Source organism: Haliotis rufescens, unplaced genomic scaffold (genome assembly GCF_023055435.1).
Source record: "Haliotis rufescens isolate VD_foot unplaced genomic scaffold, xgHalRufe1.0.p SCAF_1, whole genome shotgun sequence".
Lineage (NCBI taxonomy): Eukaryota > Metazoa > Mollusca > Gastropoda > Lepetellida > Haliotidae > Haliotis > Haliotis rufescens.
Genome location: NW_025963779.1, coordinates 92,653,356 through 92,666,654, shown reverse-complemented (window position 1 = coordinate 92,666,654; position 13,299 = coordinate 92,653,356). Strand labels below are relative to the sequence as shown.

General features: G+C 41.7%; 2 protein-coding genes across 2 annotated transcripts; both read left to right on the top strand.

The window, feature by feature from the left end:
* The first annotated feature begins 2,045 nt into the window (after nucleotides 1–2,045).
* LOC125372230 (flowering locus K homology domain-like) lies at nucleotides 2,046–7,980 on the top strand. The gene is made up of 2 exons (XM_048381480.1): nucleotides 2,046–2,096; nucleotides 7,267–7,980. The coding sequence occupies exons 1-2, from the start codon at nucleotides 2,046–2,048 to the stop codon at nucleotides 7,978–7,980; spliced, it is 765 nt and encodes a 254-aa protein (XP_048237437.1).
* Nucleotides 7,981–12,135: 4,155 nt separating this feature from the next.
* On the top strand, nucleotides 12,136–13,185 carry LOC124134226 (FMRFamide peptide receptor frpr-18-like). The gene has a single exon (XM_046498946.2). It carries the CDS (start codon nucleotides 12,136–12,138, stop codon nucleotides 13,183–13,185), a length of 1,050 nt encoding a protein of 349 aa, XP_046354902.1.
* The last annotated feature ends 114 nt before the right edge of the window (nucleotides 13,186–13,299 follow it).

Sequence of the window (13,299 nt, the reverse complement as noted above, 5' to 3'; positions counted from 1 at the left end):
AATCTTGAAATAGAGTGAGTGAGTATGGTTTTACGCCGCTTTTAGCAATATTCCAGCAATAACACGGCGGGGGACACCAGAAATGGGCTTCACACATTGTACCCATGTCGGGAATCGAACCCGGGTCTTCGGCGTGACGAGCGAACGCTTTAACCACTAGGCTACCCGACCGCCCCTCTTGAAATAGAAATAACACTGTATCGGACACGTTCAGGTGTTGGACATGTCACTAACTCTCTACGCTGGAAACACAGGGATTAATTCCAAACCATGATGTCCTTAAAGTGAATTTAAATTTAATTTTAAAAGAAATTAAATTGTGTTCCGCAATTTGGTTCGCTGACAGGTGCGATCAAATACATACGAGATTAATAAAGTCATTTTTCCCTGACAAAGGCCGTTTTGAGTATTTAAAACTAAACAAGTTCCATATGAACATTAAACTCAAAATAGTTCTCAGCTATTGACAGAAACATTGAAAATATCCCGATACGTTACTATACTGAGTGTAACGTCGATCGGTACTTGATAAAAGTACAAGCATCTGTACCCAAACATCGCGACCCGTGACCATCCAGGGTCTTCAGCAGCTGATTCTTGCCGTAAAAGGTGACTATACTTGTCGTAAGAGGCGACTAACGGGGTCGGGTGGTCGGGCTCGCTGACTTGATCCATGTCATCGTATCCCAACTGCGTAGATCGATGATGATGATGATGTCAATTACTGGATTGTCTGGTCAAGACTCGATTACTTACAAACCGCCGCCATATAGCTGGAACATTACTGAGTGCGGGGGTAAACAACAAACAAACAAACAAACAAACAAACAAACAGAACATGTCGTACCGTTAAATCGTATCTTCTCATCCGTTCACTGATTAACCAACATTTTTTTTATCACACCTGGGGCTACCAGTGGATCGGTTAGAAATGTCTATCAATGTGCGCTGCTGGGTTTACGGCTCACAGCCCGCTATAAATCCTACAGTCGTTCCCGAATATGCCAATCTCTTTCGTCGTCGCTTACCTCCTATTAATATACTTTCTACTATCGAAAGCGAACTTTGAATAAGGATGTCATATCGAAAACAAAATGACGATCTCTTCGAAACCTCTTCATGTTTCTGTTGTCGATCTCAAACTAGTAAACTTGATCAAACCCAAGAAATAGTTTCGTTTGAAAGCGGTAGTGTTGGTTTGTAGCGTCAATATTGGTGACTTGGTTCTCTTGTCTGGCGATGTTTCGGGAGAGGTTTAAAGCGAGACCCTGCTGGGGGACGGGGGTTAATGCTAGTCTTTAACCAGGTGCATCATTTAGTTCTATACTAACATTACCAGCTTGTGTAGGAAGGACGCTAGGGGTATTGAAGCTATCTGGAGTGATGACACCTGCTTGCAGGTATCGTCGAATGTTGTTAGCAATTTCTTCGAATATCCTCTTTCGTACACAACTTGATATGCATCGGCAACATGGGGTTAACATATATCATGGCCAGTAGTGTGGCTGTCGTCATCTGATCGTTACAGGGAGGGTGAATCCACTGACGTCAAGAAAGTCCGGTATGATTAGTTTTGTAGAGTGGACATAAAAACATTACAGCATTGCACCACACGTCTACCGTCTTATACAATGATGTGCTGCGTGGCTGGCGCGAGGCGGACAATCTCACTGAGCACCGACACCGCGGGACACCCGTAACATACAGGGCTTATTAATAACAACACCCATACTTCCATTACTATCACATCTCTAATTGAAACTCTATAGAGCAGAATGAGCTGGAGGCTTGAAAAGAAATCGGCAGCAATGATTATCACCCCCAGTAATAAGACCTCAGACCATACTGAAACACAGAGGTACATAAAACGCCAGTTTCTTAAGACTGTCGTCTCAGCCAATTTGCCCTGCTCTCCCTCGGAAGTGGAAATTGATTATATCTGCCCGGCCCCCTCCCCCAGGGGCGTCGTCAGTGCACATCAGAGGAACCAATGAGAATGCCAGGAGCGACTCGCGCATCAACTATAATTGCCAACCTTTTAAAGTATGACACAGCTGCGTCCAGCCCTCACTGTAGATTCTTCAGCTGATAGATTGGTAAGTACATTTCAATCGGTAACAAATTACGTGGTTGATAATATACTGTTTACTTTGAAAACACATTTCAGTTGACGTTTAGTTTAAAGACACATTTTGGAGAACAAAGTCCACATACATTACTTTACAGGTAAACCCCATAGCTAGTAAACAGGTAAACACTATAGCTAGTAAACGGGTAAACACCATAGCTAGTTAACAGCTAAACACCATAGCTAGTTAACAGGTAAATACCATAGCTAGTTAACAGGTAAACAGCTTTGTTGATAATTCTGCCTTGTGATAAAATATGTTTACGATTATTGATGTTGATGTTTGACAATAGCCACGCTTTTAAACCGAAGGTTTTAAGGTAAGAACCCTGTGAGGCATTGGCAGTGCCTGACTGTATAACATAAACATCTAGACTCAGTGTCGAGGGTCTTTATACTTCAGAAACAACCACACCATCCACAACAGTCGGCATGTCATTACCATTATGTATTCTACCATGATTTGGGAAAATACGCGATTCTGACTGGTCAATCAGATGTTTCAAATAACAATAGCCACTCCTGATTGAAACAACTGATTTGACGGCTACATCGCTACTGAGCCAAATATTTATAGATACATACTTCTTTTTCAGTCATCGTCTGTAAGATTTATGAAACTGTATTTTGACAGCCGTAGGTTTCTGCAATATTTAAAATATGTATAGCTATAAATTTTGGTACAAATCACGATATAAATGCTTAAAATGACAAAGAAAATGTAATTCTGGGGGACATCACGATCTTGAAATTTGGCCCTTTCCAATCTGACTGTTACGTTGAATGTCGTGATTAACAAAGAGAGGTCTGACGTCATAATAGTGACGTGTGGTAAAAAACGTGCTCAGTTTTCCTATAAGGCTTCCAATAACTGTCATATATACAGGATAAATGTTTACAACCTCCGTGTTTGAACATACACAGTGCCATAGAAAGCGCTCTTCTTGGTGTTTCCGTAATTTGAATCGATGAGCCGCTTGATTTATTAGACTCATGCTGCTTCGTTTCGCTTACACAAAAGAGTTCGCTTTGAATGGTCTCATGGTTCGGTTCGCGTTCCGTTTCAAATTCGGTTTAACGTGGATGAATGTACAGGTAACCCTCCACATGGGAAACACGGGGATTAATCCCAAACCATGCTGTCCTTAAATTGAATTTAAAGTTAATTTTAATGGAAATTAAGTTGTGTTCCGCAATGTTATCGGTTGACAGATGATATGTCTTGAATACTAAATAAATAAAGTCATTTTCCCTGACGACGGCAGTTTTCAGCATTTAAAACTAAAGAAGTACCATTTAAACATTAATCTCAAAATAGTGCCTAACTATTGACAGAAACATTGAACATATCCCGATATGTCACTGTACTGAGTGTAACGTCGATCGGTGCTTGATAAAAGTACTAGCATCTGTACCCAAACATCGCGACCCGCAAACATCCGGGTTAGAATTGGTCTTCAGCAACCCATGCTTGCCGTAAAAGGCGACTATGCTTGTCGTAAGAGGCGACTAATGGGATCGGTGGTCAGGCTCGATGACTTGGTTGATCCATGTCACCGTATCCCAGTTTGCGTCACTGGATTGTCTGGCCCAGAGGCGATTATTTACAAACCGCCGTGTTATAGCTTGAATATTGCCGAGTGCGGCGTCAAACAACAAACAAACAAACAAACAAACAAACCAAAACAACGCACTGAGAGAAGTTGAAATCCATGAGCTTCTGCAATGTCATTAAACACAGTGAACATGTCATACATTAGCAACCATCCACCGACATGATCAGGCCTGTAGCTTACATGGGTATGTTCAATCAATATACTGGATGGTCAGCTACGAGTTATCGTGTATGGCCCGATATTGAAAAAACATAGTGAAAAATACACGGAATTGACAATTATGAATCTACAGCATGTATATACATTTGCAAAGTATGAGCGCAAAGACAATTTGTTGCATACCTAGCTATTGATGCAAGTACCTATACTATCCTAAAGCACACCTATGTAACTCAGAGGGTGAAACAAATTGTAATTTGCATGTGGTACCTTCAGAATCAGGAATGTGAACATGACACACCTGGGTTTAAGTACATATGTAATAAACAAACAAAAAAGAAAACAAACATACCCTGAAATCAAAAGCAATAATATGTTTTCACGACAATGACTTTGTTATTTCTTATTGTTTTCAAGGAACAGGAGATAATAAGTTGTCACGATCATAGTGGTATACATGATAAATGTTTAAAGTGTTAAATAAAGGGAATGGCATAAACCAGTTGTAACGGGGAATAAAATATGTCCTCAAAAGGAGAGGTGACATGCATATGTACAGTAATATCTTTTGTAGTTTGGTAACAACAAATATATTAAAATTATGTCCTCCTTAGATGAGAAAGGCATGTGAAGAACCACCCCAATCAGTCAGCCACAGCGACACTGCGTCGGAATGCATTGACATCACGACCACCGTGACTGGAGTGATTTCTGAAGTTGGTAATGAACATGTGGCGATAACAAGTGTTAGTGAGCATTGATCAATTGGTCGCTCATTGAAATGTGGTTATAAAGATGTGCCAGACAGATATTGAGGTATATTCATTCACAGATTGCTATAGTCTGTCACTGTCGAGTAGATAATTTGGATGTGCATTTCTTCGGTTTGTTCTCTTGGATGGGTCGGTTGCGAGGATATTCTAGATCTATCACGGGCATGCAGTCAAACTCTCTAACTTATCCCAATCTGTGCTGAAAGCTGATCTCAACATTAATGGGCCAGAAACAACGTTTCTGTATTTATTCGTGCAGGGGAATTCTCGGAGTTTCCCCCGGAATGTGGAAGTAGTCCGTCTGTGTTTACGTCATTTTAGGAAACCAACTCGTCAAAATCTGTCTTTCATACACTTATGAACGTTAGTTTCGAGGCCTTGTTACTCATCCGTGAAGAGAGCACCCGTGTAATAAACATACAGCTGTTTTACACGTTGTTTAATAATCACGTGAACACGGAACTATTTGTGGTCGGTCACATAGTACATCACATGACCTATCAAAATGGTTACTGTCATACCGTCAAAATGTGCCGATTCACATCAGGGCGTGATTACAAAGACTTTCTGTTCAGATGAACTCTTATGAAATCAAATAAGTTATACGTTCTAAATATACGGATAGGAAAATAAAAGTACAGATAGCAGACAATGAATCTGTCGTCCAACGAATGATCATAATGGCAACCGATTATGAAAAAAAAGTAAAAAAGTAAATGATTCCGTCAAATTGACGGTCAGCTGAAGGGACGAGTGCTATCGGTTGCTCAACCTCTAGGAACATACCGCTGGATGATGGTTCCATGAAGCAGGTACCTCGATATCGCACAACGCATTCCGGAGACGGCCACGTTACACCCACACACCTTTGTTGACAAAGACTTCAGTGTGTCCGATCTCAATGTACTGTTCAAAGATGACTTTTTAACATGTCAGAGATCTAGAGGTCCTGAAAACAGGAAGGATTCGGAAACTTACCTATGCGTGCTCAGTTCTTAGAGAAACTTTAGGGAAATCCGTCGAATAAGTTGTCGAAACTCCCGAGTCCATTTGAACACACTTTGGTGGCACAACACATGTTGGGCTTCGCAGCATTACTCCTCCTAGACATATCCACTGGGAGACTTGATCTTTAGTCAAGATCCAAAAGGTATGGAGTACTTGCAGTACTTGCGTCAAACCAAAACACGCACTGGTGTAAACGTCCGAGATGTTCGGACTGTCACACCCACAGCTTGGGCAACAGTTGACGATCGCTGCCCCGTCCTTGCGTACATAAGTGCTATGCTAACCTTCCACCAAATGGTCTTTGTGGCCAATTTACTTTGCAACAAATTCAAAAGCTGGTTCCACTCCGACACATCCTTGGTTTAAGCAACAACATGATGGCATCAACAAGCTTTGATCCATAATGAAACGCATGGCAGCAAAAGCAAAACTTGAATCCATCAAACGGTTGACGAATCATTCCGCCCGAAAGTATCTGGTCTAAACTCTTTCTGAGCAAAATGTTCCACCTGATCAGAAAATACAAATCGGTGGCCATAGAAATGTGCAGAGTGTCGATATCTATTCACAACTATCTGAAGTGCAGCAAAAAAACATCAGTAAATTGATAAACAGGCCTGTGATTCTTGCACTTCACAATCACTGCTCTGTGTTCCGACTTGCCTACCGTCGACCGTCTCTGCTCCATCCCAAACTTTCAATCTGACAGCTAGCCAGTCTCGCACACTCAGCTCTAACTGTGCCGGAACGATCACAAATTCTGTGATACATGTTAATTGTAATTAAAACCAGATCACTGACAAGTCATCAGACACATGTCTCCAGTGATAGAACGTCATGACCTCGGCCTTGTCAGCGAACGATTAAACGTCTTTTGATATTGTTTTCGAATCCCTACCGCAATATCGTAGTTTCGCGGGAAATCCATTAAAGTAGGTTTGTTGTGGAAAATATGAGTGTTCGGGTTTTTTCTCTGTTTGAATTGCTAAAGCTTTGATATTATAGTTGCACTTGATGATGCCTATTTACATGACTTTGTATTCATACGCATGACTTGATCTGGACTCGGGGAGCGATTTACGGAGTAAATCAGCTGGTTTTTACATACGTTCAAATGACGTACTCATATCTGGTCAGATACCAGAACTGTTGAGAGCGAGTTCAGTATTCTATTTATATGACCGGTCGCTCTTCCAACAGCAAAAGTCGTATGTCATGCAAACTTCACATTAAGTAATTGCGGTGATCCTGTTACTTTTTATTGAGAAATTATCTATTTCCATTTGCGTATTTATCCTTTGTTTATAATAGTTGTACGGCTCCACGTGCATTATTCCAAGCCTTAGGAATAGCTAGCGATGCGGCCACTTTGATGTGTAAAGATATATTGTCACACTCTTCACTGTTGCAGTTGTAGCATTATCTTTACAGAATTATGTGAAACACCATGTCGAGGAAAGGCTTATCTGCTTTGATTTCAGAATAATCGCATTTGTTTACAAACACGAGAAAAGTGGGGTGAAATTAACTTGTGACACTGGTGTAATAGTCATCACCCATCGCAAACAGTGGAAACATTTAGTACGAAGTAGCCAATCAGTACGAAGTAGCCAATCAGTACGAAGTAGCCAATCAGTACGAGGTAGCCAATCAGTACGAAGTAGCCATTCAGTACGAGGTAGCCAATCAGTACGAGGTACCCAATCAGTACGAAGTGGCCAATCAGTACGAAGTAGACAATCAGTACGAAGTAGCCAATCAGTACGAGGTACCCAATCAGTACGAAGTAGCCAATCAGTACGAGGTAGCCAATCAGTACGAAGTAGCCAATCAGTACGAGGTACCCAATCAGTACGAAGTAGACAATCAGTACGAAGTAGCCAATCAGAACGAAGTAGCCAATCAGTACGAAGTAGACAATCAGTACGAAGTAGCCAATCAGTACGAGGTAGCCAATCAGTACAAAGTAGACAATCAGTACGAGGTACCCAATCAGTACGAAGTAGACAATCAGTACGAGGTACCCAATCAGTACGAAGTAGCCAATCAGAACGAAGTAGCCAATCAGTACGAAGTAGACAATCAGTACGAGGTAGCCAATCAGTACGAAGTAGACAATCAGTACGAGGTACCCAATCAGTACGAAGTAGCCAATCAGTACGAAGTAGCCAATCAGTGCGAAGTAGACAATCAGTACGAGGTAGCCAATCAGTACGAAGTAGACAATCAGTACGAGGTAGCCAATCAGTACGAAGTAGCCAATCAGTACGAAGCAAACATGTTGATGCTCAGCTAGAATTACGCAAACTAGACTAATTGTGATCCTTCTCGCCGATATATTCAAGCAGCTGGACGGCTGTATATATGTATATAAGGATTGGTTAGTATCATGAATCGGTTAATCGAGTTTAAATCGAGGGAAAAAAGGGAGTTAACATGTTATCAGGAAGAGAGTGTTAAATATGTAGCGCCCTGCATAACACGACCGATCCCTGCTACAGTGTCATACCAACACATGTAGCGCCCTGCATAACTCGACCAAGGTCTGCTACAGTGTCATACCAACATATGTAGCGCCCTGAAAACTCGACCAAGGTCTGCTACAGTGTCATACCAACATATATAGCGCCCTGCATAACTCGACCAAGGTCTGCTACAGTGTCATGCCAACATATGTAGCGCCCTGCATAACTCGACCAAGGTCTGCTACAGTGTCATACCATCATATGTAGCGCTCTGCATAACTCGACCGAGCTCTGCTACAGTTTCATACCAACATATGTAGCGCCCTGCATAACTCGACCGAGCTCTGCTACAGTTTCATACTAACATATGTAGCGCCCTGCATAACTCAACCGAGCCCTGCTACAGTGTCATACCAACATATGTAGCGCTCTGCATAACTCGACCGAGCTCTGCTACAGTTTCATACCAACATATGTAGCGCCCTGCATAACTCGACCGAGCTCTGCTACAGTTTCATACTAACACATGTAGCGCCCTGCATAACTCGACCGAGCCCTGCTACAGTGTCATACCAACATATGTAGCGCCCTGCATAACTCGACCGAGCCCTGCTACAGTGTCATACCAACATATGTAGCGCCCTGCATAACTCGACCGAGCCCTGCTACAGTGTCATACCAACATATGTAGTATCTAGTAATCTTGGTAAGATGTGTACAGAGACAGCGTTTAAACCGTATACTTGTCTTGACATTTTATTTCTTTTGACCATCATTGATAATTGCCCATTTTCCATTTTAAGGGATAGCATTCTCAACGGAATGCTGTTTATTGCCTTATCTTTATCTAGACGTAGGGACGGTCAGGTAGCCTAGTGGTTAAAGCGTTCGTTCGTCACGCCGAAGACCCGGGTTCGTTTCCCGACATGGGTACAATGTGTGAAGCCCATTTCTGGTGTCCATCGCCTTGATATTTCTGGACTATTGCTAAAAGCGGCGTAAAATCAAACTCACCCACATTTATCTAGACGTCGTTCTGAGTACCCCGTGTCCTGTTGGGACATATGTGTAGTCACTATGTTCAAATAAACAAACGTTTGCTGGTATATTATGAATAAACACATACTGAAAGTTGAGTAAGTTCCCGTAAAAGAGGGGTTCACTTGATAGAGCTGGCTGTCGCCACAGTTCCAATTAAAGGTACCCCATGGCAACACACGTTTCAACTGCGCTTCCTGGTGTCTTCTGAACCAAAGTAACAAGAGTTTACCTTTTTTCAGATTGATGGATAACTTGAATATCAATTATTCGAAACAATACGAGAATGGACATAAAAGCAACATTTTGATCTATAAATATCTGGGTTTTGTTTAGCAGATTGGAATAACGATCTTAATGGATTCTTGAATGTCACATGAGTTTCTCTTTTATTTGAAACGTGATCTTGTACTGTGGTAATAAACAGAGTCATTAAGGACGGTTCATTGCAATATAACTATCTATTTGTAATGCAACAGGAGAGCTGCGTTCGTGTGATGTGACATATGGAGGGTGATAACAAGCCGCTAGGGAATTATTACCTTGGTCTGGCTCATTGAAGTCCTTAGAAGAGCAAGATTCAAAGCAATTTGACATCAACGATCACTATCATTTCGCTATGTTTTACTTGACTATAAATCATTAGAATGTACATGGAGTAGCATACAAACACAACATATCTCATTATTGTGTAAACGTTTAGTCAGGAGAATAACATTTGTTATTTAGTACGACTCTGGAGTCATGTAGATCAACATACTAGTAAACATCACATTTTCATAATGTCAACAAAACTATTCAAAACGCAATAATTAATTTTTGAAGGCACATTATCATGTGATATAAGATAGCTACGCAATAAATCGCAAATTACAATGAATGACGAGGTGCCGTTTATTTTACGATGAAACATTGTTCTACAATGACGTCATTTCTTAAGATTCGAACATGCACTCGCAACTTGATGACCTCGTAAATTGGACATCGTTATTTAAATACGGGTAAATATGTTTAAGTCCTGTAAATGTAGTAATTTTGTGGTTTTGAGGTTGTAAATTAATAATGGTCATCTCTTTTGTAAGTAATAAATGACTTGTAGTCGTTGTTTATCGTACCGTTGTTTATTGTCCCTACATTATTCTGTTGCACGATAAACAACTCCCCCTCGTCGTTTATTTCTTAATTATCGATGAGTGATCACTCTGCACATGATCGACACTTTTTATCGTAAACATAATGTATCCCATATTACAGCGATCAAATTAACTTTATCACAAACGACCATGTTGGCTGTGTCTTGTATCATGCGGCGTTTTATTGAAAGTTTATATATTTTCAATGTTGGTGACCTGTCCTTTCCCGTAAGTTTTAAGTAATTTTTGATAGTAAATGGTTAATACAAGACGCAAAAAACACATAATCTGCCCAAGTCATAGTCTATGCACAAATACCAATACACACCAACAAGCTGTATGCACAAATACCAATAAACGCAAACTAGCTGAATGCACAAATTCCAATAAACACAAACTAGCTGCAAGCTCAAATACCAATAAACGCCAACTAGCTGTAAACACAAATACCAATAAACACCAATAGATGTAAGAACAAATACCAATAAACACCAACTAGATGTAAGCACAAATACCAATAAACACCAACTATCTATGAGCACACATACCAATAAACACCAACTATCTGTGTGCACAAATACCAATAAACACCAACTAGCTGTGAGCACAAATACCAATAAACACCAACTAGCTGTATGAACAAATACCAATAAACACCAGCTAGCTGTAAACACAAATACCAATAAACTAAAACTAGCTGTAAACACAAATACCAATAAACACCAGCTAGCTATGAGCACAAATACCAATAAACACCAACTAGCTGTATGCACAAATTCAAATAAACACAAACTAGCTGCAATCTCCAATACCAATAAACGCCAACTAGCTGTAAACACAAATACCAATAAACACCAGCTAGCTGTGTTAACAAATATCAATAAACACCAACTAGCTGTATGCACAGATACCAATAAATACTAACTAGCTGTATGCACAAATGCCAGTAAACACCAGCTAGCTGTGTAAACAAATACCAATAAACACCAACTAGCTGTAAGCACAAATATCAATAAACACCAGCTAGCTGTGTAAACAAATACCAATAAACACCAACTAGCTGTATGCACAAATACCAATAAACACCAACTAGCTGTATGCACAAATACCAATAAACACCAGCTAGCTGTGAGCACAAATACCAATAAACACCAACTAGCTGTAAGCACAAATACCAATAAACACCAACTAGCTGTAAGCACAAATACCAATAAACCTAATACTCCTAAGTGGTTAATATGCATTAATAGTAATACGAAATGCGTCATGACATAGTCTTTACTGAAACTGTCTTCATATGTTCATACTGACAAGCAAGGACGTATGGTGACGTGTGTAAATACGTTTGGTGGATCAAAGCAAGCAACCAGTCGCCCCCATGCCAACGTCCATACGTGGGCACGGATGGCCCAGTCGTCTAAGGCGCCGCGTTTCGCTGTGCAGAGTTGCGTCCCTTGGGCACGCCAGAAACCTATGATGGGTTCGAATCCCGGTTCGCCCCGATTATGTTTCTAGGTTTGTCACTACCATACCCGTACTCGTGGGTTTCATCGAAGTGGTAAACGTCTGAGACATGTATCACTTCGGGTTTTCCTCCCACATTAAGCTGACACGCCATGATATAACTGGAATACTGTTTAAAGCGGCGTTAATCCCAACTCACTCACTCACTTAACGTCCAAACATTAGCTGCTTCATCATAAAAAGACTGCCACTAAGTCGACCGTTGTATAGTGTATACTCTTCTTTACTTTCAGAATCTCCCTCCTGCCCAGACAAACCATGTATAACACATCCCTGGATTCGAACCAGACCATGGAGTTGAGCTCCATCAAACATGTGAACGACATGGAGGTCATCAAGTTCATCCTAGCTATCATGGGCGTGCTAGGGAACACGCTCGCCGCCATTGTATGGGCCGACGACAGACGGAGGTCCTCGTCCTCCCTGTTTCTGCTTTGTCTGTCTCTGTACGACCTTGTGTATCTCGGCGGAGTCGTCATCTCTCTAGTGTTGTACTTCGAAAGGTTCACAGACCTCAACATTCCTATCCTCAACGTGAAGATCGCCAACAACATCCTCTCCATCATCTACAACGCCGCTCTCTGTGGCTCGAGTTTATCTACAGTGGCTATCACCGCGGAGCGGTACATCGCGGTCTGCAAACCCCTGAAGGTGATTGTAGTGTGCTCGAGGAAGAGGGCCAAGATGGTTGTGTCTGCAGTCGGGGGAGTCTGCATCCTGTACGCCGTCCTGTACGCCATGTACGTCTTCATGATTGTCATCCCTGTCCTGCAAAGAGTCGCTGGCTCCAATCTCAGCCGCTGTGTCAATTCCGAAGGGAATATCAGCGTGACGACGTGCACGCCGGACAACTACGTCAGCTGGATCATCAAGTATGAATACGACATCACGCTGATTGTTGGCCAGGCACTGTTGGTTTACATTGTACCGTGGGTAACCATCCTCTTCCTCAACATTCTGCTACTCAAAGAAATGTCTACGTCCGATTTTGGCTCCAACTTCCGGTCTGCTGCACGGCGACAACTGGAGAAACGTCTGGTTCTGTCCGTGATGGCGGTGTGCGCCCTGTCACTCATCAGCCATCCAGTCGGCTTCGTGGGGCTCATGTTGCCTCTCTTTGTTCAAGGCCGTGTTTCAAGGTCAAGTTCCTATTTGTTTGACACGTGGAACATTCTGAAGTTAGTGAACAGTGGGGCCAACTTTGTTTTCTACTCCACGATCAGTGCTCAGTTTCGGAGGACTTTGATGCAAAAGATTCAATGTTTATGCTGTAGGCGTGTCACCGAGCCGTACTCATACACCGCAACTAACTCCGAGCCGACGGTAACTTGTAGTCAGTAGAGCAGAACGAGCAGGGGATGATGTAAAACCGGCCAACCTACCTACCTTGGATGATATTTGGAGTTTCCGTTAATGTGAGATCATACCGAAGAAGCTGAGATACTGTGGTAGGCA

What these genes read in the sequence shown, in the direction of transcription:
- LOC125372230 (XM_048381480.1), top strand. Translation starts at nt 2,046, where the DNA reads ATGACACAGCTGCGTCCAGCCCTCACTGTAGATTCTTCAGCTGATAGA. An exon ending in ATTCTTCAGCTGATAGATTG is followed by an intron (nt 2,097 to 7,266) that starts GTAAGTACATTT and finishes GGAAACATTTAG; the next exon opens with TACGAAGTAGCCAATCAGTA.
- LOC124134226 (XM_046498946.2), top strand. Translation starts at nt 12,136, where the DNA reads ATGGAGTTGAGCTCCATCAAACATGTGAACGACATGGAGGTCATCAAG.